Source organism: Coregonus clupeaformis, chromosome 2, assembly GCF_020615455.1.
Source record: "Coregonus clupeaformis isolate EN_2021a chromosome 2, ASM2061545v1, whole genome shotgun sequence".
NCBI classification, from domain to species: Eukaryota; Metazoa; Chordata; class Actinopteri; order Salmoniformes; family Salmonidae; genus Coregonus; species Coregonus clupeaformis.
Genome location: NC_059193.1, coordinates 16,372,618 through 16,399,521, shown reverse-complemented (window position 1 = coordinate 16,399,521; position 26,904 = coordinate 16,372,618). Strand labels below are relative to the sequence as shown.

Below are 26,904 nucleotides of genomic sequence, written 5' to 3'. Positions count from 1 at the left end.
TCCCCCTCCTCTTACCCACCATGGGGAACCCTGTCCCCCTCCTCTTTCCCACCATGGGGAACCCTGTCCCCCCTCCTCTTACCCACCATGGGGAACCCTGTCCCCCTCCTCTTTCCCACCATGGGGAACCCTGTCCCCCCTCCTCTTTCCCACCATGGGGAACCCTGTCCCCCCTCCTCTTACCCACCATGGGGAACCCTGTCCCCCTCCTCTTACCCACCATGGGGAACCCTGTCCCCCTCCTCTTACCCACCATGGGGAACCCTGTCCCCCTCCTCTTACCCACCATGGGGAACCCTGTCCCCCTCCTCTTACCCACCATGGGGAACCCTGTCCCCCTCCTCTTACCAATAACAAGTGGTGCAACGGAGGAAACGTACAGGAACTTGCGGGCTGCTGCTCTTCTGACTTGGAATACTTGGTCATCAAATGTTGCCCTTTTTACCTTCCGAGATAGTTTTTAGGGATTATCGGCATGGCTGTGTACATCCCGATCTCAATGATCTTAATTGTGACACTGAACCAACTGGAGACCGCGTACCCGGAGGCAGCATTCATTGTAGCGGAAGACTTGAAAAGTGGAAAAGTGAACCGTGCTCCCGAATTACTATCAACACGTTGACTGTCCAACTCGCAGAGATTCTATGCTGGACCAATGCTATGCGCCTTCTCCTGTCCTCCTTTCGGCAAATCTGACAAGGACTCCATTTTGCTCCTCCCCTCCTACAAACAAAGACTCGAGAGGGACGTTCCGGTGGTCACATCTGTACAACACTAGTCTGACCAATCGGAATCCATGCTCCAAGACTGTTTTGATCACATGAACTGGAATATGTTCCGTGTCGCCTCTGGGGATAACATCAATAAATACGCCGACTCAGTCACCGGATTCATAAAAAAAAATGCATAGATGTGATACTGACTGCAATCGCCATTGCACTGCACACTGCCCTCACACAGCTGAACGCACCATTGGGGGTGCACACTGCCTGCCCTCCAGGACACCTACAACACCAGGTGTTGCAGGAAGGCCATGAAGATCATCAGGGACCCCAGCCACCCGAGCCATGGCCTGTTCTCCCCGCTTCCATCCCTCAGACACAGGCAGTCCAGGAGCATCATGGCTAAACCTGACTGGCCAATAGCTTCTACCCCCAGGCTGCTGAATAGCCACCACTAGAATAACCACCCGCTGCTCCCTCTCTGGACATCCCCTCCCCCCAACAGGCTACTACCCTGCCCCCACCCCAATGGACATTTATCATGCTGAATAACCACCACTACTTCTTACAGCCACCACTACTTCCTGTCCCCCTCCTCTCACCCACCATGGGGAACCCTGTCCCCCTCCTCTCACCCCCTCCCTGTCCCCCTGCTGACCTAAATTGAAATGTCTGAAATGTAGAATTGGGTTCTCTGTGGAAATGTACTGTTTAGGCCTGTACTGTAGTTTTTTAGTGTCAGACATGGCCATCCAGGACCTCTATACCAGGCGGTGTCAGAGGAGGGCCTTAAAAATGATCAGACTCCAGCCACCCTAGTCATAGACTGTTCTCTCTGCTACCGCACGGCAAGCGGTACCGGAGCGCCAAGTCTAGGTCCAAAAGGCTTCTTAACAGCTTCTACCCCCAATCCATAAGGCTCCCGAACAGCTAATCATGGCTACCCGGACTATTTGCACTGCCCCCCCAACCCCACCCCCACCCCCATCTTTTACGCTGCTGCTACTGTTAATTATTTATGCATAGTCACTTTAACTCTACCCACGTGTACAATATACCTCAATTACCTCGACTAACCGGTGCCCCCGCACATTGACTCTGTACCGGTACCCCCTGTATATAGCCTCCCTACTGTTATTTTATTTTACTGCTGCTCTTTAATTATTAGCTATATTTTATTTTTTACTTATCAATTTTTTTTTTACTTACCACCTTTTCTTAACTGTGTTGTTGGTTAAGGGCTTGTAATTAAGCATTTCGCTGTAATGTACCTGTTGTATTCGGCGCATGTGGCAAATAAAATGTGATTTGATGTTTGTGTGTTAACCTATATTATATAAATTCTCTCATTCTCCACCTCATTCTCCACCTTCTCTCTTCCCTCTAATTCTACCTCTCCTTCCCTCTTCCTCCCATCTTCCTCTCCCTCTAGGAGTTGAAGCTGCCCGTGTACCGGGCCCACTCCCCTCAGATAGGGATGCGTCGGTACTTTGCAGACCTGCTGGCCATACTGTCTAACCGCTACCAGCTGTGCCCTACAGCCAGACACCTGGCCGTCTACCTACTGGACCTGTTCATGGACCACTACGACGTAGCCGTCAAACAGCTCTACGTCATCGCTCTGTCCTGCCTGCTCCTCGCCAGTAAGTACCATGAGGCTTTACAGAATTAAAGCTCTGTCATTTTCTTTCAGCTGACACGGTGGAATTCAAATAAAATTGTATTGGTCACATACACATATTTAGCAGATGTTATTGCGGGTGTAGCGAAATGCTTGTGTTCCTAGCTCCAACAGTGCAGTAGTATCTAACAATTCACAACAATACACACAAATCTAAAAGTAAACTAATTGAATTAAGAAATAAGTAAATATTAGCAATGTCGGAGTGGCATTGACTAATATACAGTAGAATAGAATATATACATTTACATTTTACATTTTAGTCATTTAGCAGATATACATATGAAAGGAGGAAGGCAGTATGTAAACATTATTAAAGTGACCAGTGATTCTATGTATATAGGGCAGCAGCCTCTAAGGTGCACGGTTGCGTAACTGGGTGGTAGCCGGCTAGTGATGGCTAGGGCTGTTTTGGTGACCGTATTACCGCCACACCGGCAGTCACGAGTCATGAAGGCAGTCAAATTTCACGTGACGTTTAGTCACGGTAATTAGGCTTTTCCAAGCTCTGATGCTGCTGCTGGTCATTAGTAGCCTACCAAACTTGCTAACTACCTGGTACTCAGCATTTGATTGTCCCTTTTTAATTACTCTGACATCAATGCAAATGTATTTGAAAATCTAATCAAACACTTCATGAGAGCCCATGAGCTCATGTTGCGCAACATTTCTATAGGCTATACAATAGCGCGGGAAAACAGAGTGATGGCCTCTACTAAAAAGATGAGGATCCCATCAGCTTTCTATAGGCTAGGCCTACTATATTTATAATATATGTAATATATAATAATAAAAAAAAAAAACATAATATGCCATTTAGCAGACGCTTTTATCCAAAGCGACTTAGTCATGTGCGCATACATTTTTGCGTATGGGTGGTCCCGGGGATCGAACCCACTACCCTGGCGTTACAAGCGCCATGCTCTACCAATTGAGCTACAGATATTATATTATATTAAGCACATTGCTTATATTTACAACAGGAGTATAGCCTACCTGGCTGGCATGAAAATAAACCACGGGGAAAAGCGTCCTCCATTCGCTATTTAAGTGCATAGATTACATGGATTTTCCCCCTGCCCCTGTTTCGATACAGGTGCATGGTAACGGTCCATTCTAAATCAATATTAGCTTATGACTTGTGAATGATATATTATCACTTGTGAATGATGCCCAGCATAAGAAACAATGCCTTTTTTTTGCGACTTGTTTGAATCATAGTCGCACACCTCATGTAGCCTAATCCATAGGCCTATATTTTTTAATAGGGTTTTTATCACAACTAAAGTGGCCAAATAACTTTTTTAAATTAAGCACATTAATCTGCTTTACAAGGGGTGTAGAGCCTAACTGGCATACATAAGCAGCGCGTGAGTTTCAAGTTTGGGGAAGATGATTTTCACTGTAAAAATTCACCTTTTATAATAAAAGCATGAAATGCATATTTGCATTTGTGGTCACTTTTGATAATGTTTTTTTTTCCTGCTAATGGAACATTCACATTGCTGCTCTTATAATGTAAAGAAATAGCTTATCAACATTTTAAGCTAAATGTTCTGATCTGTTGCGTCAGCCTCATTGTGTAAAAAAGGTTTTTTGATGATAGCGGTTGTATTAATTTGGGATCTATCACGTCCCACAACTGTTCCAGACTATGTTTGGAATATTTATTTCTCACGCAGAATGGAATAGGTTAACCTTTGTACTATGGGGGATAGTAGATTGACATAGGCCAGTGCTTTTGCTCTTCGTTAGGCCTACTCATCTTGTTGGCTGACGAAAAGTACACGTGGACAGTTCTTCCAATATCTTCAATATGCACCTTGGAATTGGATAAGGACACGCGCAGTTGCGTCCCCGATGTGTCTGTCTTCACTTGTAGCCTGTGAGAAAGACCTGATCACGTGACGGAGAGCCATTTGAGTGAGATGCGCTTCGGATTTCACAGCACGCTCAGGGAGAAGGGCACAATGCAGCACTCTGGGCTGCAAAAGGCATGGATTTTTTTAGGGTACATTACGGCCACAAGGGGGATGCTGCCGTGAAATTCGAGCCGTTATCAAGTGCTTGTCAAATTGTGAATGAGTGACTTGGAGTGTGTACAGCCTGTGCAAAAAACAAAGCAGAGCTCATGCCTTTTCAAGCGACTTTTTTCAAATCATCATAAGTCTCATCACGCAGCCTTACAATGTATTCAAAATCAAAAAACATATAGCCCAACGTTTGTAGAACAACTAAAGTTACATTAATAACTCTAAGCATATAGGAATACCTATTTCTTTGTTAACCGCTCAACTCAGAATAGCCACACGTGCGCACTCCCTCAAATCGTTTGGAGAAAATATCCTTTCTATTTTATTCAGCTTTGTTCAATTATATTCTTCATACTATAAAATAATGCCACGGAATTATAAGCACATCTTGTCTGCTAAATGAACTGGTGTAGCCCACAGCCATTTGGCATAGCCACATCAGGACTTTACATAAGGACAACTCAGAGTATGCTATTATGTTCTTCTGAAATAGACTACATTATCTTCATATCATGCTTCTTTAGACCTGTCTAAAATAAATAATGGATTTATTGTGATGGTGTAGGCTATATTACATGGATTTATTAGACTTTTTTAAATGTAGATGTTCCAAAGATCTGCATCAGTGGCTTGTAGGCTATGTGTGGAATACAGGAAATGCTGAATGTGTTTATGTTAATTAACGGTCAATTACCGTGAGACAGGCAGTTATTTAAAAATAAAAATTATTTGACAAATTGTGCCGAATACAACAGTGAAATGCTTACTTACAAGCCCTTAACCAACAATGCAGTTTTTAAGAAAGAATAACAAAAACAAAAAAAAACAAAAAAATACAATATAAAATAATACGAAATAAAAGTAACAAATAATTAAAGAGCAGCAGTAAAAATAACAATAGCGAGGCTATATACAGGGGGTACCGGTACCGAGTCAATGTGCGGGGGCACCGGTTAGTCGAGGTAATTGGGGTAATTTGTACATGTAGGTAGAGTTATTAAAGTGACTATGCATAGATAATAAACAGAGTAGCAGCAGCATAAAAGAGGGGTAGGGGGGGCAATGCAAATAGTCTGGGTAGCCATTTGATTAGATGTTCAGGAGTCTTATGGCTTGGGGGTAGAAGCTGTTTAGAAGCCTTTTGGACCTAGACTTGGCGCTCCGATACCGCTTGCCGTGCGGTAGCAGAGAGAACAGTCTATAACTAGGGTGGCTGGAGTCTTTGACAATTTTTTGGTCCTTCCTCTGACACCGCCTGGTATAGAGGTCCTGGATGGCAGGAAGCTTGGCCCCAATGATTTACTGGGCCGTACGCACTACCCTCTGTAGCACCTTGCGGTCGGAGGCCGAGCAGTTGCCATACCAGGCAGTGATGCAACCAGTCAGGATGCTCTCGATGGTGCAGCTGTAGAACCATTTGAGGATCTGAGGACCCATGCCAAATCTTTTCAGTGTCCTTAGGGGGAATAGGTTTTGTCGTGCCCTCTTCATGACTGTCTTGGTGTGCTTGGACCATGTTAGTTTGTTGGTGATGTGGACACCAAGGAACTTGAAGCTCTCAACCTGCTCCACTACTGCCCTGTCGATGAGAATGGGGGCGTGCTCGGCCCTCTTCTTTTTCCTGTAGTCCACAATCATCTCCTTTGTCTTGGTCACGTTGAGGGAGAGGTTGTTGTCCTGGTACCACACGGCCAGGTCTCTGACCACCTCCCTATAGGCTGTCTCGTCGTTGTCGGTGATCAGGCCTACCACTGTTGTGTCATCGGCAAACTTAATGATGGTGTTGGAGTCGTGCTTGGCCATGCAGTCATGAGTGAACAGGGAGTACAGGAGGGGACTGAGCAAGCACCCCTGAGGGGCCCCCGTGTTGAGGATCAGCGTGGCGGATGTGTTGTTACCTACCCTTTCTACCTGGGGGCGGCCCATCAGGAAGTCCAGGATCCAGTTGCAGAGGGAGGTGTTTAGTCCCAGGGTCCTTAGCTTAGTGATGAGCTATGGTGTTGAATGCTGAGCTGTAGTCAATGAATAGCATTCTCACATAGGTGTTCCTTTTGTCCAGGTGTGAAAGGGCAGTGTGGAGCGCAATAGAGATTGCTTCATCTGTGGATCTGTTGGGGCGATATGCAAATTGGAGTGGGTCTAGGGTTTCTGGGATAATGGTGTTGATGTGAGCCATGACCAGCCTTTCAAAGCACTTCATGGTTACAGACGTGAGTGCTACTGGTCGGTAGTCATTTAGGCAGGTTACCTAAGTGTTCTTGGGCACAGGGACTGTGGTGGTCTGCTTGAAACATGTTGGTATTACAGACTCAAACAGGGTGAGGTTGAAAATGTCAGTGAAGACACTTGCCAGTTGGTCAGCACAAGCTCTGAGTACACGTCCTGGTAATCCGTCTGGCCCTGCGGCCTTGTGAATGTTGACCTGTTTAAAGGTCTTACTCACATTGGCTACGGTGAGCGTGATCACACAGTCATCCGGAACAGCTGATGCTCTCATGCATGTTTCAGTGTTACTTGCCTCGATGCGAGCATAGAAGTAATTTAGCTCGTCTGGTAGGCTCGTGTCACTGGGCAGCTCGCGGCTGTGCTTCCCTTTGTAGTCTGTAATAGTTTGCAAGCCCTGCCACATCCGACGAGCGTCGGAGCCGGTTTAGTTCAATCACCGGCTGACGCAATTTCGTGACCGCCATAGCCCTAGTGATGGCTATTTAACATTCTGATGGCCTTGAGATAGAAGCTGTTTTTCAGTCTCTCGGTACCAGCTTCGATGCACCTGTACTGACCTCGCCTTCTGGATGATAGCGGGGTGAACAGGCCGTGGCTCAGGTGGTTGATGTCCTTGATGATCTTTTTTGGCCTTCCTGTGACATCGGGTGCTGTAGGTATCCTGGAGGGCAGACATTGTGCCTCCAGTGATGCGTTGGGCAGACCGCACCACCCTCTGGAGAGCCCTGCGGTTGTGGGCGATGCAGTTGCCGTAGCAGTAGGGGCGTGCTCCGTCTGCTGTTTCCTGAAGTCCACGATCAGCTCAGATCAGTTATTTTCCTGGCACCATTCCGCCATGGCCCTCACCTCCTCCCTGTAGGCTATCTGGTCATTGTTGGTAATCAGGTCTACTACTGTTGTGTCATCTGCAAACTTGATGATTGAGTTGGAAGCGTGCGTGGCCACGAAGTCATGAGTGAACAGGGAGTACAGGAGGGGGCTGAGCACGCACCCTTGTGGGGCCCCTGTGTTGAGGATCAGCGCAGTGTAGGTGTTGTTTCCTACCTTCACCCCCTGGGGGTGGCCCGTCAGGAAGTCCAGGACCCAGTTGCACAGGGCGGGGTTCAGACCCAGGGCCCCGAGCTTAATGATGAGCTTGGAGGGTACTATTTTACATTTACATTTTAGGCATTTAGCAGACGCTCTTATCCAGAGTGACTTACAGTTAGTGAGTGCATAAATTTTTCATACTGGCCCCCCATGGGAATCGAACCCACAACCCTGGCAAGCACCATGCTCTACCAACTGAGCTACAGGAGGGCCAGGTGTTGAAGGCTGAGCTGTAGTCAATTAACAGCATTCTTACATAGGTATTCCTCTTGTCCAGATGGGATAGGGCAGTGTGCAGTGTGATGGCGATTGCATCGTCTGTGGACTTATTGGGGTGGTAAGCAAATTGAAGTGGGTCTAGGGTGACCGGTAAGGTGGAGGGGATATGATCCTTAACTAGCCTCTCAAAGCACTTCATGATGACAGAAGTGAGTGCTACGGGGCGATAGTCATTTAGTTCAGTTACCTTTGCTTTCTTCAGTACAGGAACAATGGTGGACATCTTGAAGCAAGTGGGGACAGCAGACTGGAACAGGGAGAGATTGAATATGTCCATAAACACTCCAGCTAGCTGGTCTGCGCATGCTCTGAGGGAATAACTACACTGTTTGTATTCAACCGTATTTCCAGTCACCTTGCCATGGTTAAATGCGGTGGTTTGCGCTTTCAGTTTTGCGCGCAAATGCTGCCATCTATCCACGGTTTCTGGTTTGGGTAGGTTTGAATAGTCACAGTGGGAACAACATCCCCTATACACTTCCTGATGAACTCAGTCACCATTTCCGTGTATACGTCAATGTTATTCTCAGAGGCTACCCGGAACATATCCCAGTCCGCATGATAAAAACAATCTTGAAGCATGGATTCCGATTGGTCAGACCAGCATTGAATAGACCTTAGCACGGGTACTTCCTGTTTGAGTTTCTACCTATAGGAAGGGAGGAGCAAAATGGAGTCGTGATCTGATTTGCCGAAGGGAGGGCGGGGAGGGCCTTGTGGGCATCCCGGAAGGGGGAGTATTAGTGGTCGAGTGTTTTTTCCTGCACGAGTACTACAGTCAATGTGTTGATAGAACTTCGGTAGCGTTTTCCTCCAATTTGCTTTATTAAAATCCCCAGCTACAATAAATGCGGCCTCAGGATATGCGGTTTCCAGTTTGCATAAAGTCCAGTGTAGTTCCTTGAGGGCCATCGTGGTATCGGCTTGCTGTGACTATAACTGAAGAGAATTCTCTTGGGAGGTAATACGGTCGGCATTTGATTGAGGTATTCTAGGTTGGGTGAACAAAAGGACTTGAGATTCTGTATGTTATCACAATCACACCATGAGGGGTTAATCATGAAACACACACCACCACCTTTCTTCTTCCCGGAGAGTTATTTATTCCTGTCTGCGCGATGTACTGAGAACCCAGCTGGCTGTATGGAAGGGGACAGTGTATGCGGAGAGAGCCATGATTCCGTGAAACCGAGTATGTTACAGTCCCTGAGGTGTCTCTGGAAGGAGATCCTCGTCCTGAGCTTGTCTACTTTATTGTCCAGAGACTGAACATTAGTGAGTAATGTACTCTGAAGCGGTGGGTGGCGTGCACGCCTCCTGAGTCGGACTAGAAGTCCACTCCGAATACCTCTTCTCCGCCGGTGGCGTCTTGGAGCAGCATCTGGGATAAGTTAAATTGCCCTCGGGGGTAAGAAACAAAGGATCCAATTCTCTGGAAAGTCGTATTCCTGGTCGTAATGCTGGTGAGTGACCGCTGCTCTGATATCCAAAAGTTATTTCCGTCTGTATGCAATAACACAAACGTTCTGGGCTAATAATGTAAGAAATGACACACAAAAAAGTTGCTTAGGAGCTCGAAGCAGAGCTGCAATGTCTGTTGGCGCCATCTTGTTCTCACAGCATGTTATTGAACCTTCACTACATGTGTCATAATGTTTCAAAAAAACTGTCATGAATGGTTATAAGATATGTAAAAACTGTGCTATTACACACAGCCTAACCCTCTCAGTTCCCATCCAGTACCTTTTAGTGATAATGTACTCCAGTTTCCAGACGATGGCTGGCTGGAAAACCGTATATCATTTGTGGTGCTGTGGCTTTTCACCCAGTCTGTCTGTGACTTTATGAGGATTAGCCTACACAGCAAAGTGTATGAAACCCACTAGAGCAGGAATAAAGACGTAAAAGGAAACTTGGACCTGGGTTTTGTCAGATAGCTGATTGTGATCTTGGAGTCAGATTATACCATGATCTAGGCTTCTACTGCTGTTACTATGTAGCCTAGTTTGTGTAGGAGTAGTTGCTATAAGTGTGTGTGGTGATTAACGGCTAGTCTGTGAGTCTGTACATTAACACCACACAGAGCATCATGGGTAATTACACTAATGATGGCGTCAAACTGGGAGTCTGGGACGTGGCCTGCTCCCTGGGAGACGTGTGTGTGTGGCTTTTTTAGGGGGAGCTTGTAGAGTTCATTGGAAGACTAAATGAAAATATATAGACCAGAGGATTCTCTTACTAGACGAATTAAGCCTTTTTATGTAATCTTTTGATTGAGTCTTTCAGTGAGAGAACAGAGTCAAACTCTTCTCTTAGCTGCCTCCCTCCCCCACCTGTTAGGTTCCTCTAGGGATCAGCTCTGTGTGATTGATGAAGGCTTGAAAGGCCTGTTTGATTCAAGGTTGTCCTGGTTGGGTTTGCTGTTTTAATCTCCTGAGGTGCTGGAATCTGGCCTAATTAAGTAACTGAACTTCTCTGGCTGTTGGTGGTTGGTTGTTCAGTACTCAGGTCCCCCTGGGTTTCAGGTCTGATGCCCGCTCTGCTCTGGGCTCGTTCTGTGTGTCCCAAATGGCACCCTATTCCCTATATAGTGCACTACTTTTGACCCAAAAGGGTGCACTATATAGGGAATAGGGTTGTTGTTTGGTACTTAGCCTTTGAAAGGCACACATCGTCTTTGTTAAAATTCCACGGGCTTCCGCACTGGGTTAATTAATCGCTACCTCCATTGTGCCTCTCAAGTCAGCACATAATCCTGTTAGCCTATAGGTAATATCGCTCTCTGGTCTCTCCTCCACCTCTCTCTCTCCCTGTGTTTGAACTATGTGTGTAATCTATTGATGTGTGTGTGTGTGTGTGTTTTCATAGACATTCACAGAAAGCAAGGTAAAGAAAAATGGTGGTATTTTTGTTCATTTGTGAGAGGAAGGAAATATTCTTCCCCTTCAGAACCACAGGGACAGGAGACCTATTGTATAAAGTCCTTCTGCACATTTAACATCCTTTCACCAAAGCCTTTTCCTAAAGGAATCCTTACCCTTCGAATTGTCGGATCATTTCAATGGTGCTCGTAGATGCCAAAAGTCTGGACCCCATTGGCCCAGGTCAAAGGTAGTGCGCTACATGGTGTCCGCGTCACCAACGAACGATCATGGTCCAAACACACCGAGACAGTCGTGAAGAGGGCACGATAACGCCTTTTCCCCCTCAGGAGACTGAAAAGATTTGGCATGGGTCCCCAGATCCTCAAAACGTTCTACAGCTGCACCATCGAGAGCATCCTGACTGGTTGCATCACCGCCTGGTATGGCAACTGCTTGGCCTCCAACCGCAAGGCGCTACAGAGGGTAGTGCGTATGGCCCAGTACATCACTGGGGCCAAGATTCCTGCCATCCAGGACCTCTATACCAGGCGTGTCAGAGGATGGGCCAAAAAAAATGTGAAGTCTCCAGCCACCCTAGTCATAGACTGTTCTCTCTGCTACCGCACGGCAAGCGGTACCGTAGCGCCCAGTCTAGGTACAAAAGGCTTCTAAACAGCTTCTAACCCCAAGCCTGAATCAAATGGCCACCCGGACTATTTGCATTGACCCCCCCATTTTCTATGCATAGTCACTTTAGCCCTATGTACATTTTACCTCGACTAACCTGTACCCCCGCACATTGACTCGGTACCGGTACCCCCTGTATATAGCCTCATTATTGTTATGTTTTGGTTTTTGGTTTTGTTTATATAGTAAATGTTTTCTTAACTCTATTTTCTTAACTGCATTGTTGGTTAAGGGCTTGTAAGTAAGCATTTCACGGTAAAGTCTACACCTGTTGTATTTGGCGCATGTGACAAATAACATTTGATTTGATTATATAGGGAATAGTGTGCCATTTGGGATGCACATTGTGTGTGATCTCATGCCCAGTGGCCCAGTGACTTCAACATTACTCTTCCTGGTATCCCTCTCTTCTGTCCCTGAAGTCGGACCACTGCTCTGCATAGCAGCTATTTGTCCTCACTAATGAAATCATAGACTTGTGACTCATTCTCTCTCTCTCTCTCTCTCTCTCTCTCTCTCTCTCTCTCTCTCTCTCTCCCCGAGTCACTTAGTGAGTTTGGCTCTGTTTTATTTTTTTCTCTCAGTGTAGTCGTCTCTCCATTTAAACAGTCTGTTGCATGATGAGGTCAGAAGTGGCGTCTTTCCAGTAGATATACAGCATTATGTTCATGCAATCTCATTGAGCTCAGGTCATGTGTTTCTGCAACATTGTATTGGTTTGGTGTATCCATCTGTTCCCCCTCAATGAGCGCAGATGGCTGCTGACATTTTAGTTCTAAGCTGTGTGTTATTTTGTATGTGTCCCATGCTGCTGTCCTGCTACATGGAGCCTAGTAGCTGGAACCACGTAGTATGCTAGTGGTGCATTGGTTCAGTGGGTGTGTTTGAATGTTTTCTAATGGTTGTCTGGATGTTGTGTGGGTTGTTGCATTGTGTGTACCGGCTGTGGATGACCTGCAATAGGGTGGCTAACGGTTTGCGTTACAGAGAAGGGGCTTTTAAAAAGAGCAACTACTCCCCCCACCATACACACACTGTGGCAGGCCTGCCTGGGGTGTTGGTGTGTTGGAGGGTGGGGAGGGACTGTGTGTGGAGGGAGGGAGAGGGGCACCTGCCATATGCTCCCTGAGTCGGGGCCAAACAAAAGCCGGTCAACAGGAGAAGCCAGCCCTGGCCCAGGGTGGGGGAGGGGTGCAGAGACACGGGGTTGGAGGTTGACGTGTGTTTGTCCGTGCAATTGGGTATTTTTGTGACTGGCTGCAAGCAAGGTTGACGTGTCGAGGCTTCATGCTTCTACTTAATATCTTATCTGACTAAAACTCAATTTCCAGGGGTATTTAGTTTATCAGATAAACCAGATATGAGATCACAACACCTCACTAAATCATTAGCCATTATAGTGGTACTGCTAGGAGTGTTCCAGATGGAGTTATCCCCCACCATGGCCCCACTGCTAGGAGTGTTCCAGATGAAGTTATCCCCCACCATAGCCCCACTGCTAGGAGTGTTCCAGATGGAGTTATCCCCCACCATAGCCCCACTGCTAGGAGTGTTCCAGATGGAGTTATCCCCCACCATAGCCCCACTGCTAGGAGTGTTCCAGGTGGAGTTATCCCCCACCATAGCCCCATTGCTAGGAGTGTTCCAGGTGGAGTTATCCCCCACCATGGCCCCACTGCTAGGAGTGTTCCAGATGGAGTTATCCCCCACCATAGCCCCACTGCTAGGAGTGTTCCAGATGGGGTTATCCCCCACCATAGCCCCACTGCTAGGAGTGTTCCAGATGGAGTTATCCCCCACCATAGCCCCACTGCTAGGAGTGTTCCAGGTGGAGTTATCCCCCACCATAGCCCCACTGCTAGGAGTGTTCCAGGTGGAGTTATCCCCCACCATAGCCCCACTGCTAGGAGTGTTCCAGATGGAGTTATCCCCCACCATAGCCCCACTGCTAGGAGTGTTCCAGATGGAGTTATCCCCCACCATGGCCCCACTGCTAGGAGTGTTCCAGATGGAGTTATCCCCCACCATAGCCCCACTGCTAGGAGTCTTCCAGATTACGTTATCCCCCACCATAGCCCCACTGCTAGGAGTGTTCCAGGTGGAGTTATCCCCCACCATAGCCCCACTGCTAGGAGTGTTCCAGATGGAGTTATCCCCACCATGGCCCCACTGCTAGGAGTGTTCCAGGTGGAGTTATCCCCCACCATAGCCCCACTGCTAGGAGTGTTCCAGATGGAGTTATCCCCCACCATAGCCCCACTGCTAGGAGTGTTCCAGATGGAGTTATCCCCCACCATAGCCCCACTGCTAGGAGTGTTCCAGGTGGAGTTATCCCCCACCATAGCCCCACTGCTAGGAGTGTTCCAGGTGGAGTTATCCCCCACCATAGCCCCACTGCTAGGAGTGTTCCAGATGGAGTTATCCCCCACCATGGCCCCACTGCTAGGAGTGTTCCAGATGGAGTTATCCCCCACCATAGCCCCACTGCTAGGAGTGTTCCAGGTGGAGTTATCCCCCACCATAGCCCCACTGCTAGGAGTGTTCCAGATGGAGTTATCCCCCCACCATAGCCCCACTGCTAGGAGTGTTCCAGATGGAGTTATCCCCCACCATAGCCCCACTGCTAGGAGTGTTCCAGATGGAGTTATCCCCCACCATAGCCCCACTGCTAGGAGTGTTCCAGATGGAGTTATCCCCCACCATAGCCCCACTGCTAGGAGTGTTCGATGGAGTTATCCCTCACCATAGCCCCACTGCTAGGAGTGTTCCAGATGGAGTTATCCCCCCACCATAGCCCCACTGCTAGGAGTGTTCCAGATGGAGTTATCCCCCACCATAGCCCCACTGCTAGGAGTGTTCCAGATGGAGTTATCCCCCACCATAGCCCCACTGCTAGGAGTGTTCCAGGTGGAGTTATCCCCCACCATAGCCCCACTGCTAGGAGTGTTCCAGATGGAGTTATCCCCACCATAGCCCCACTGCTAGGAGTGTTCCAGATGGAGTTATCCCCCACCATAGCCCCACTGCTAGGAGTGTTCCAGATGGAGTTATCCCCCAACATAGCCCCACTGCTAGGAGTGTTCCAGATGGAGTTATCCCCACCATAGCCCCACTGCTAGGAGTGTTCCAGGTGGAGTTATCCCCCACCATAGCCCCACTGCTAGGAGTGTTCCAGATGGAGTTATCCCCCACCATGGCCCCACTGCTAGGAGTGTTCCAGGTGGAGTTATCCCCCACCATAGCCCCACTGCTAGGAGTGTTCCAGATTACGTTATCCCCCACCATAGCCCCACTGCTAGGAGTGTTCCAGATGGAGTTATCCCCCACCATAGCCCCACTGCTAGGAGTGTTCCAGATGGAGTTATCCCCCAACATAGCCCCACTGCTAGGAGTGTTCCAGATGGAGTTATCCCCCAACATAGCCCCACTGCTAGGAGTGTTCCAGATGGAGTTATCCACCACCATAGCCCCACTGCTAGGAGTGATCCAGATGGAGTTATCCCCCACCATAGCCCCACTGCTAGGAGTGTTCCAGGTGGAGTTATCCCCCACCATAGCCCCACTGCTAGGAGTGTTCCAGATGGAGTTATCCCCCACCATAGCCCCACTGCTAGGAGTGTTCCAGATGGAGTTATCCCCCACCATAGCCCCACTGCTAGGAGTGTTTCCTCTGTGTCCCACTCACCTTGTCAGGGCCCAGGCAGGCACAACCAGTCCTGAGACAAGGCTGGGGGCCCTAAAGCACCTCTACCCCCCCTTCCACCTCCACCCCTGGGGGGGTCGGAAACGAGCTGAGCGGTGCTTCAAAGAGATGTCGACCGCTGTTGTTAAACAGGGAGGAATGGGGAGGGGGGCATGCAAAACAGCACATGTTTGAACTGAGCCACTCGATATGTAGATTAACAGGGGACCCCCGCAGTCCCCCCTCTCCTCCCCTCTCTCGCTGTCTGTCTCTCTGATGCTTGATTGTAATTCTGAGAGAATTCATCCGTGGTCTGATAAAGGAATTATGAGTCGACGGTAAAATGGCTGTGATCTAGGACAGTGATTTCTTCAATGCTGCTTTTTTCCCCTTCCAAAATAATGTAGGCTAGTTTATTATTTAATGCCATTTGATTTTGATTTAATGCCATTGATGTATTTAATGACTTTGTGTTCTGGTTCGATAGAGGTATTTTGTTTCTTAGGACTGATTAGTGTTTCACTTTAGTTTAGTTTTGTTATTGATTAGTGTTTCACTTTAGGGAGCGCTATGGCAACCCTTCCCTTCTTCCTCTCCCCCAAAGTGTTCCACACCCCTAGGCCTTGGACAGGACACAAGATGAGAGGGCCGAGGATTCTTCCTGGTCACATAAGCGTTAGGCACTAGAGGTCAGAGGTCAGTATGCGTCTACATTGTGTGAACCGGCAGAGCCTATAGGACGGACACACTCACTCATTGGGGGTGGGGTTTGTGGTGGAGCTGTGACCAATTTCATCTGAATGAAAGACGAGCCGGCAAATTAGAGGGAGGGGGAGGGAGAGATGGACTTCAGAAAATGTTTGTTGCGCTACAGCCTGAATTTAAAATGGATTCAATTGCTATTTATTGTCACTGGCCTACACACAATAACTCATAATGTCAAAGTGGAATTATGTTTATCTACATTTTTACAAATTAACAAATGAAAAGCTGAAATGGGTTGAATACCTATTTACTCAAGACATTTGTTATGGCAAGCCTAAATAAGTTCAGGAGTAAAAATGTGCTTAATAAGTTGCATGGATTCACTCTTTGTGCAATAATAGAGTAAAACATTTTTGGTTCCCCACACATTCATTTATCTGTAAGGTCGAGCAGTGAATTTCAAACACATTCAACCACAAAGACCAAGGAGGTTTTAATAATAATAATAATAATAATAATAATAATAATAATAATAATAATAATACCATTTAGCAGACACTTTTATCCAAAGCGACTTACAGTCATGCGTGCATACATTTTTTTGTGTATGGGTGGTCCCGGGGACCGAACCCACTACCTTGGCGTTACAAGCGCCGTGCTCTACCAGCTGAGCTACAGAGGACCACAATGCCTTACAAAGATGGGCACCTATTGGTAGATGGGTAAAAAAAATAAAAAAGCAGACATTGAATATCCCTTTGAGCATGGTGAAGGTATTAATTACACTATGGATGGTGTATCAATACACCCAGTCACTACCTTCCTAACTCAGTTGCCAGAGAGGAAGGAAACTGCTTAGGGATTTCACCATGAGGCCAATGGTGACTTTAAAACAGTTACAGAGTTTAATGTCTGTGACAGGAGAAAACTGAGGATGGATCAACAACATTGTAGTTAATCCACAACACTAACCTAATTGACAGAGTGAATAGAAGGACACCTGTACAGAATAAAAATATTCCAAAACATGCTTCCTGTTTTCAACAAGGTACTGAAGTAATACTGCAAAATATTTGGCAAAGCAATTCTATTTTTGTCCTGAATACAAAGTGTTATGGGTATGCTTGCAATAATTAAAGACGGGAGTTTTTCAGGATAAACAAAGTAACGGAATGGAGCTAAGCACAGGCAAAGTCCTAGAGGAAAACCTGGTTTAGTCTGCTTTCCACCAGACACTGGGAGATGTTCACCTTTCAGCAGGACAATAACCTAAAACAGAAGGCCAAACCTACACAAGTTGCTTACCAAGAAGACGGTGAATGTTCCTGAGTGGCCGAGTTACAGTTTTCACTTAAATCTACTTGAAAATCTATGGCAAGACCTGAAAATGATTTAACAACCAATTGGTCAGAGCTTGAAGGATTTTGAAAATAATAATGGCCATATGTTGCACAATCCAGGTGTGGAAAGCTCTTAATCGCGGCCAAAAGGTGCTTCAAGTAATGTCTCAGGGGTGTGAATACTTATGTAAATAAATACAAATCTAAACATGTTTTCACATTGTCATTATGGGGTATTGTGTGTAAATGGGTGATGAAAAAAGTATATATAATCCATTCTGAGTTCAGGCTGTAACAAAACAACGTGGAATAAGTCAAGGGGTATGAATACTTTCTGAAGGGGTTGGTGGATGTTGAGTAGGTTTTTGTAGTTTGATTTATTGATACTGTCTGTGACTGTAGAAGTGTGTTCTTTTAGATTATTCAATGTCTAGTTTTATAGGCTAGCAGTGCTAAAATAGGAGAGATGATTATTTTAATGAAGAGTGCATTGACAGGATCTAGCAGTGTGGTCATTCATAGAAATCAAAGTATGTCTGTGGATGAGGTAGAGAGAAACACTAACAGTAGGATCCTTTCCTCTCTGTGACTTTAGTGAAGACTGTAACAGTAGGATCCTTTCCTCTCTGTGACTTTAGTGAAGAATGTAACAGTAAGATCCTTTCCTCTCTGTGACTTAAGTGAAGACCGTAACAGTAGGATCCATTCCTCTCTGTGACTTTAGTGAAAACTGTAACAGTAGGATCCTTTTCGGACTAGGAAGAATTTCTCTGTGATTTAGTGAAGATAAAGTAGGATCCTTTCCTCTCTGTGACTTTAGTGAAGACTGTAACAGTAGGATCCTTTCCTCTCTGTGACTTTAGTGAAGACTGTAATAGTAGGATCCTTTCCTCTCTGTGACTTTAGTGAAGATTGTAACAGTAGTTCGTTTTTTTCTTCCTCTCTGAAACTCTGGTGAAGCGCATTTTCAGGTTTCTAAACTCCTTGAGCGGTAGTCTAATCCCCCCCGCAGGTTCTCAGGTTTCTAATCTCCTTGAGCAGTAGTCTAATCCCCCAGCAGGTTCTCAGGTTTCTAAACTCCTTGAGCAGTAGTCTAATCCCCCAGCAGGTTCTCAGGTTTCTAATCTCCTTGAGCAGTAGTCTAATCCCCCAGCAGGTTCTCAGGTTTCTAATCTCCTTGAGCAGTAGTCTAATCCCCCAGCAGGTTCTCAGGTTTCTAATCTCCTTGAGCAGTAGTCTAATCCCCCAGCAGGTTCTCAGGTTTCTAATCTCCTTGAGCAATAGTCTAATCCCCCAGCAGGTTCTCAGGTTTCTAAACTCCTTGAGCAGTAGTCTAATCCCCCAGCAGGTTCTCAGGTTTCTAAACTCCTTGAGCAGTAGTCTAATCCCCCAGCAGGTTCTCAGGTTTCTAAACTCCTTGAGCAGTAGTCTAATCCCCCAGCAGGTTCTCAGGTTTCTAAACTCCTTGAGCAGTAGTCTAATCCCCCAGCAGGTTCTCAGGTTTCTAAACTCCTTGAGCAGTAGTCTAATCCCCCAGCAGGTTCTCAGGTTTCTAATCTCCTTGAGCAATAGTCTAATCCCCCAGCAGGTTCTCAGGTTTCTAATCTCCTTGAGCAATAGTCTAATCCCCCAGCAGGTTCTCAGGTTTCTAAACTCCTTGAGCAGTAGTCTAATCCCCCAGCAGGTTCTCAGGTTTCTAAACTCCTTGAGCAGTAGTCTAATCCCCCAGCAGGTTCTCAGGTTTCTAAACTCCTTGAGCAGTAGTCTAATCCCCCAGCAGGTTCTCAGGTTTCTAATCTCCTTGAGCAGTAGTCTAATCCCCCAGCAGGTTCTCAGGTTTCTAAACTCCTTGAGCAGTAGTCTAATCCCCCAGCAGGTTCTCAGGTTTCTAATCTCCTTGAGCAGTAGTCTAATCCCCCAGCAGGTTCTCAGGTTTCTAATCTCCTTGAGCAATAGTCTAATCCCCCAGCAGGTTCTCAGGTTTCTAAACTCCTTGAGCAGTAGTCTAATCCCCCAGCAGGTTCTCAGGTTTCTAAACTCCTTGAGCAGTAGTCTAATCCCCCAGCAGGTTCTCAGGTTTCTAAACTCCTTGAGCAGTAGTCTAATCCCTCAGCAGCACACCTCTACAGCCTCTCAGCCCACGTCCACAGGGTCGACCCACAGCCCCAGTACTCCTGAGGGCGGTTCGTTTCTGAAGAGGACAGGCATGCACTTGGCTCAGCAGAGGAAGCACTGACTGGACGATCTCTCGCTCCCCCCCCCACTGTGTTGTCATGAAACAGGACAGGTTCTACTTGTAATTAACATAAACACTAAAAAGCAGCTTGCAGTACTAAATCACACTTTTGTATATGTCCCTATGAGTTCTACCTCTTACCAGAAATGTCATTTCAGTTTAAATAGGTTTTTTTTGTATCACTTTGTGTTAAACACACTCCCAATCAACAGCCAATACAAGGAGTAAACCAAAGAGACGTCATGGAAGAAAATTAGAAGACTGACAACCCAATGTCCCTACCAGGATGAAAGAGGCGGTTTTGTAGAGATGGTGGGGGGTGGTATTCATGGCCGTTTATGGCTGCGCCTGTGGCCACAGGAGTCTAGACTACTAACTTATAGAATATTAGGGTGAATGGGAAAGTGTGGACTGAGACTGGGTCTAGGCTGGAGTGGGCTGGGCCTGTCCTATACTAAAGCAGCTGGAGTAGTGGGTGGGTGGGAGTGAACAGAACAGCAGTTGTTTCCTGTTCTGGTTGTTAGACGCCATTACAGCCTGTGTGTTAACTGCCTCCTCTGGCCTGCTATAGCCTGCTGGGGTGATTGGTTGGCCTGCTATGGCCTGCTGGGGTGATTGGTTGGCCTTGGAGGGAGGGAATGAGGATAAATGTGAGTGATGAAATTGCAACAGTGTGGGAAAGAGTGAGAGGCAAGGAAAAACCAAGGATTAAAGAGAGAGATGGAGGGAGGGAGGGGGGGTAAGAGATGTGGAGGGGGGGAAAGAGAGATGTGGAGGGGTGAAGAGATGTTGGGGAGAAGAGGGAGATGTGGAGGGGGGAGATGGAGGGGGGGAAAGAGAGCGATGTGGAGGGGGTAGAGATGTGGGGGAGAAGAGAGATGTGGAGGGGGGAAAGGGAGATGGAGGGGGGAAGAGATGAAGGTGGGGAAAGAAAGATGTGGGGGAGAAGAGAGATGTGGAGGGGGGAAGAGATGAAGGTGGGGAAAGAAAGATGTGGAGGGGGGAGAGATGTGGGGGAGAAGAGAGATGTGGAGGGGGAGATGAGAGAGATGTGGAGGGGTAAAGGGAGATGGAGAGGGGGAAAGAGAGGGATGGAGGGGGGGAAGATAGATGAGGGGGGAAAGAGATGTGTGGGGGAAAGAGATGGAGGGGTGGAGGGAAGAGGGAGATGGAGGGGTGGAGAGATGTGGGGGGAAGAGGGAGATGGAGGGGTGGAAGAGAGAGATGGATGTGGGTGGAAAGGGAGATGGAGGGGGGGAAGGGAGTGATGTGGAGGGGGGAGAGAAGAGAGAGATGGGGGGAAGAGAGATGGAGGGGGAAGAGAGATGGAGAGGGGGGAAAGAGATATGGAGTGGGGGAAAGAGATATGTGGGGGAAAGAGATGGAGGGGGGAAGAGAGAGATGGAGGGGGGAAGGGAGATGGAGAGGGGGAAAGAGAGATGGAGAGGGGGAAAGAGAGAGATGGAGGGGGGGAAAGAGAGTACTGGTACCCCGTGTATATAGCCAAGTTATTACCTCGTACCCCTGCACATCGACTCAGTACTGGTACCCCGTGTATATAGCCAAGTTATTACCTCGTACCCTGCACATCGACTCAGTACTGGTACCCCGTGTATATAGCCAAGTTATTACCTCGTACCCCTGCACATCGACTCAGTACTGGTACCCCGTGTATATAGCCAAGTTATTACCTCGTACCCCTGCACATCGACTCAGTACTGGTACCCCGTGTATATAGCCAAGTTATTACCTCGTACCCTGCACATCGACTCAGTACTGGTACCCCCTGTATATAGCCAAGTTATTACCTCGTACACCTGCACATCGACTCAGTACTGGTACCCCGTGTATATAGCCAAGTTATTACCTCGTACCCCTGCACATCGACTCAGTACTGGTACCCCGTGTATATAGCCAAGTTATTACCTCGTACCCCTGCACATCGACTCAGTACTGGTACCCCGTGTATATAGCCAAGTTATTACCTCGCACCCCTGCACATCGACTCAGTACTGGTACCCCGTGTATATAGCCAAGTTATTACCTCGTACCCCTGCACATCGACTCAGTACTGGTACCCCTGTATATAGCCAAGTTATTACCTCGTACACCTGCACATCGACTCAGTACTGGTACCCCGTGTATATAGCCAAGTTATTACCTCGTACCCCTGCACATCGACTCAGTACTGGTACCCCGTGTATATAGCCAAGTTATTACCTCGTACCCCTGCACATCGACTCAGTACTGGTACCCCGTGTATATAGCCAAGTTATTACCTCGCACCCCTGCACATCGACTCAGTACTGGTACCCCGTGTATATAGCCAAGTTATTACCTCGTACCCCTGCACATCGACTCAGTACTGGTACCCCCTGTATATAGCCAAGTTATTACCTCGTACACCTGCACATCGACTCAGTACTGGTACCCCGTGTATATAGCCAAGTTATTACCTCGTACCCCTGCACATGGACTCAGTACTGGTACCCCGTGTATATAGCCAAGTTATTACCTCGTACCCCTGCACATCGACTCAGTACTGGTACCCCGTGTATATAGCCAAGTTATTACCTCGTACCCCTGTACATCGACTCAGTACTGGTACCCTGTGTATATAGCCAAGTTATTACCTCGTACTGCCCCTGCACATCGACTCAGTACTGGTACCCCGTGTATATAGCCAAGTTATTACCTCGTACCCCTGCACATGGACTCAGTACTGGTACCCCGTGTATATAGCCAAGTTATTACCTCGTAGCCCTGTACATCGACTCAGTACTGGTACCCCGTGTATATAGCCAAGTTATTACCTCGTACCCCTGCACATCGACTCAGTACTGGTACCCCGTGTATATAGCCAAGTTATTACCTCGTACCCCTGCACATCGACTCAGTACTGGTACCCCGTGTATATAGCCAAGTTATTACCTCGTACCCCTGCACATCGACTCAGTACTGGTACCCCCTGTATATAGCCAAGTTATTACCTCGTACACCTGCACATCGACTCAGTACTGGTACCCCGTGTATATAGCCAAGTTATTACCTCGTACCCCTGCACATCGACTCAGTACTGGTACCCCGTGTATATAGCCAAGTTATTACCTCGTACCCCTGCACATCGACTCAGTACTGGTACCCCGTGTATATAGCCAAGTTATTACCTCGTACCCCTGCACATGGACTCAGTACTGGTACCCCGTGTATATAGCCAAGTTATTACCTCGTACCCCTGCACATCGACTCAGTACTGGTACCCCTGTATATAGCCAAGTTATTACCTCGTACACCTGCACATCGACTCAGTACTGGTACCCCGTGTATATAGCCAAGTTATTACCTCGTACCCCTGCACATGGACTCAGTACTGGTACCCCGTGTATATAGCCAAGTTATTACCTCGTACCCCTGCACATCGACTCAGTACTGGTACCCCCTGTATATAGCCAAGTTATTTCCTCGTACCCCTGTACATCGACTCAGTACTGGTACCCTGTGTATATAGCCAAGTTATTACCTCGTACCCCTGCACATCGACTCAGTACTGGTACCCCGTGTATATAGCCAAGTTATTACCTCGTACCCCTGCACATGGACTCAGTACTGGTACCCCGTGTATATAGCCAAGTTATTACCTCGTAGCCCTGTACATCGACTCAGTACTGGTACCCGTGTATATAGCCAAGTTATTACCTCGTACCCCTGCACATCGACTCAGTACTGGTACCCCGTGTATATAGCCAAGTTATTACCTCGTACCCCTGCACATCGACTCAGTACTGGTACCCCGTGTATATAGCCAAGTTATTACCTCGTACCCCTGCACATCGACTCAGTACTGGTACCCCGTGTATATAGCCAAGTTATTACCTCGTACCCCTGCACATCGACTCGATACTGGTACCCCGTGTATATAGCCAAGTTATTTCCTCATACCCCTGCACATCGACTCAGTACTGGTACCCCGTGTATATAGCCAAGTTATTACCTCGTACCCCTGCACATGGACTCAGTACTGGTACCCCGTGTATATAGCCAAGTTATTACCTCGTACCCCTGCACATCGACTCAGTACTGGTACCCCGTGTATATAGCCAAGTTATTACCTCGTACCCCTGCACATCGACTCAGTACTGGTACCCCGTGTATATAGCCAAGTTATTACCTCGTACCCCTGCGCATCGACTCAGTACTGGTACCCCGTGTATATAGCCAAGTTATTACCTCGTACCCTGCGCATCGACTCGATACTGGTACCCTGTGTATATAGCCAAGTTATTTCCTCATACCCCTGCACATCGACTCAGTACTGGTACCCCGTGTATATAGCCAAGTTATTACCTCGTACCCCTGCACATCGACTCAGTACTGGTACCCGTGTATATAGCCAAGTTATTACCTCGTACCCCTGCACATCGACTCAGTACTGGTACCCCGTGTATATAGCCAAGTTATTACCTCGTACCCCTGCACATCGACTCAGTACTGGTACCCCGTGTATATAGCCAAGTTATTACCTCGTACCCCTGCACGTCGACTCAGTACTGATACCCCGTGTATATAGCCAAGTTATTACCTCGTACCCCTGCACATCGACTCAGTACTGGTACCCGTGTATATAGCCAAGTTATTACCTCGTACCCCTGCACATGGACTCAGTACTGGTACCCCGTGTATATAGCCAAGTTATTACCTCGCACTCCCTGCACATCGACTCAGTACTGGTACCCCCTGTATATAGCCAAGTTATTTCCTCGTACCCCTGTACATCGACTCAGTACTGGTACCCTGTGTATATAGCCAAGTTATTACCTCGTACCCCTGCACATCGACTCAGTACTGGTACCCCGTGTATATAGCCAAGTTATTACCTCGTACCCCTGCACATGGACTCAGTACTGGTACCCCGTGTATATAGCCAAGTTATTACCTCGTAGCCCTGTACATCGACTCAGTACTGGTACCCCGTGTATATAGCCAAGTTATTACCTCGTACCCCTGCACATCGACTCAGTACTGGTACCCCGTGTATATAGCCAAGTTATTACCTCGTACCCCTGCACATCGACTCAGTACTGGTACCCCGTGTATATAGCCAAGTTATTACCTCGTACCCCTGCACATCGACTCGATACTGGTACCCCGTGTATATAGCCAAGTTATTTCCTCATACCCCTGCACATCGACTCAGTACTGGTACCCCGTGTATATAGCCAAGTTATTACCTCGTACCCCTGCACATGGACTCAGTACTGGTACCCCGTGTATATAGCCAAGTTATTACCTCGTAGCCCTGTACATCGACTCAGTACTGGTACCCCGTGTATATAGCCAAGTTATTACCTCGTACCCCTGCACATCGACTCAGTACTGGTACCCCGTGTATATAGCCAAGTTATTACCTCGTACCCCTGCACATCGACTCAGTACTGGTACCCCGTGTATATAGCCAAGTTATTACCTCGTACCCCTGCGCATCGACTCGATACTGGTACCCTGTGTATATAGCCAAGTTATTTCCTCATACCCCTGCACATCGACTCAGTACTGGTACCCCGTGTATATAGCCAAGTTATTACCTCGTACCCCTGTACATCGACTCAGTACTGGTACCCTGTGTATATAGCCAAGTTATTACCTCGTACCCCTGCACATCGACTCAGTACTGGTACCCCGTGTATATAGCCAAGTTATTACCTCGTACCCCTGCACATGGACTCAGTACTGGTACCCCGTGTATATAGCCAAGTTATTACCTCGTAGCCCTGTACATCGACTCAGTACTGGTACCCCGTGTATATAGCCAAGTTATTACCTCGTACCCCTGCACATGGACTCAGTACTGGTACCCCGTGTATATAGCCAAGTTATTACCTCGTACCCCTGTACATCGACTCAGTACTGATACCCTGTGTAAATAGCCAAGTTATTACCTCGTACCCCTGTACATCGACTCAGTACTGGTACCCCGTGTATATAGCCAAGTTATTACCTCGTACCCCTGCACATGGACTCAGTACTGGTACCCCGTGTATATAGCCAAGTTATTACCTCGTAGCCCTGTACATCGACTCAGTACTGGTACCCCGTGTATATAGCCAAGTTATTACCTCGTACCCCTGCACATGGACTCAGTACTGGTACCCCGTGTATATAGCCAAGTTATTACCTCGTACCCCTGTACATCGACTCAGTACTGATACCCTGTGTAAATAGCCAAGTTATTACCTCGTATGCCCTGTACATCGACTCAGTACTGGTACCCCGTGTATATAGCCAAGTTATTACCTCGTAGCCCTGTACATGGACTCAGTACTGGTACCCCGTGTATATAGCCAAGTTATTACCTCGTACCCCTGCACATCGACTCAGTACTGGTACCCCGTGTATATAGCCAAGTTATTACCTCGTACCCCTGTACATCGACTCAGTACTGGTACCCCGTGTATATAGCCAAGTTATTGTTACTCACTGTGGATTTATTATTACTTTTATTATTACATGTTTTACTTTTCTATTATTTCTCTATTTTCTTTCTCTCTGCGTTGGTGGGAAGGAGCCGTAAGCATTTCACTGTTAGTCTACACCTGTTATTCACGAAGCATGTGACTAATACAATTTGATTTGACAAGTTCCCCGCATAAAACTACAGTGTTTTATTTATTAGGAAAGGTTTTTGTATAGCCTACCTTCTAACCCCTCTCTCCCCCGTAGGTAAGTTTGAGGAGAGGGAGGATCGGGTACCTAAGCTGGAGCAGCTGAACTCCCTGGGCTTCATGTGTTCTCTGAACCTTGTTCTCAACAAGAGAGACCTCATTAAGATGGAGCTGCTGCTGTTGGAGACGTTCAGCTGGAACCTGTGTATGCCCACCCCAGCCCACTTCATAGACCACTACCTCCAGGCCTCGGTGCAGGAGGGAGACCTGTACAACGGCTGGCCTCTCTCCTCCCTCTCCAAGACCAAAGGCTTTATGGACAAGTACACACACTACTTCCTGGAGGTGTCACTGCAAGGTGAGGGGTGATGAGGTGGATGGAGGGATTGAAGTAGAGGTGATGGATGGGGTGAAGGAATGAGAGCGCAGGGGGAAAGGTTCAAGATGGAGGGGGGGGGGAAATAGAGGGACTGTTATGAAATATGTGTAGCCTCCTGTGTTCCTCTAGACCATTTCTAACAGTCTGTCTGTGTTCCTCTAGACCATTTCTAACAGCCTGTCTATGTTCCTCTAGACCATTTCTAACAGTCTGTCTGTGTTCCTCTAGACCATTTCTAACAGCCTGTCTGTGTTCCTCTAGACCATTTCTAACAGCCTGTCTATGTTCCTCTAGACCATTTCTAACAGTCTGTCTATGTTCC

At 47.4% G+C, this 26,904-nt stretch overlaps 1 protein-coding gene across 2 annotated transcripts in view; it reads left to right on the top strand.

Moving 5' to 3' along the window:
- LOC121530894 (cyclin-J) overlaps nt 1–26,904 on the top strand; it is a 35,465-nt gene that overhangs the window by 4,751 nt on the left and 3,810 nt on the right. For both annotated transcript variants that reach the window (XM_045226754.1, XM_045226763.1), the window contains 2 exons: nt 2,155–2,365; nt 26,262–26,561. In XM_045226754.1, the coding sequence (XP_045082689.1) occupies nt 2,155–2,365; nt 26,262–26,561 (511 nt within the window). The remainder of the gene's footprint in view (nt 1–2,154; nt 2,366–26,261; nt 26,562–26,904) is intronic.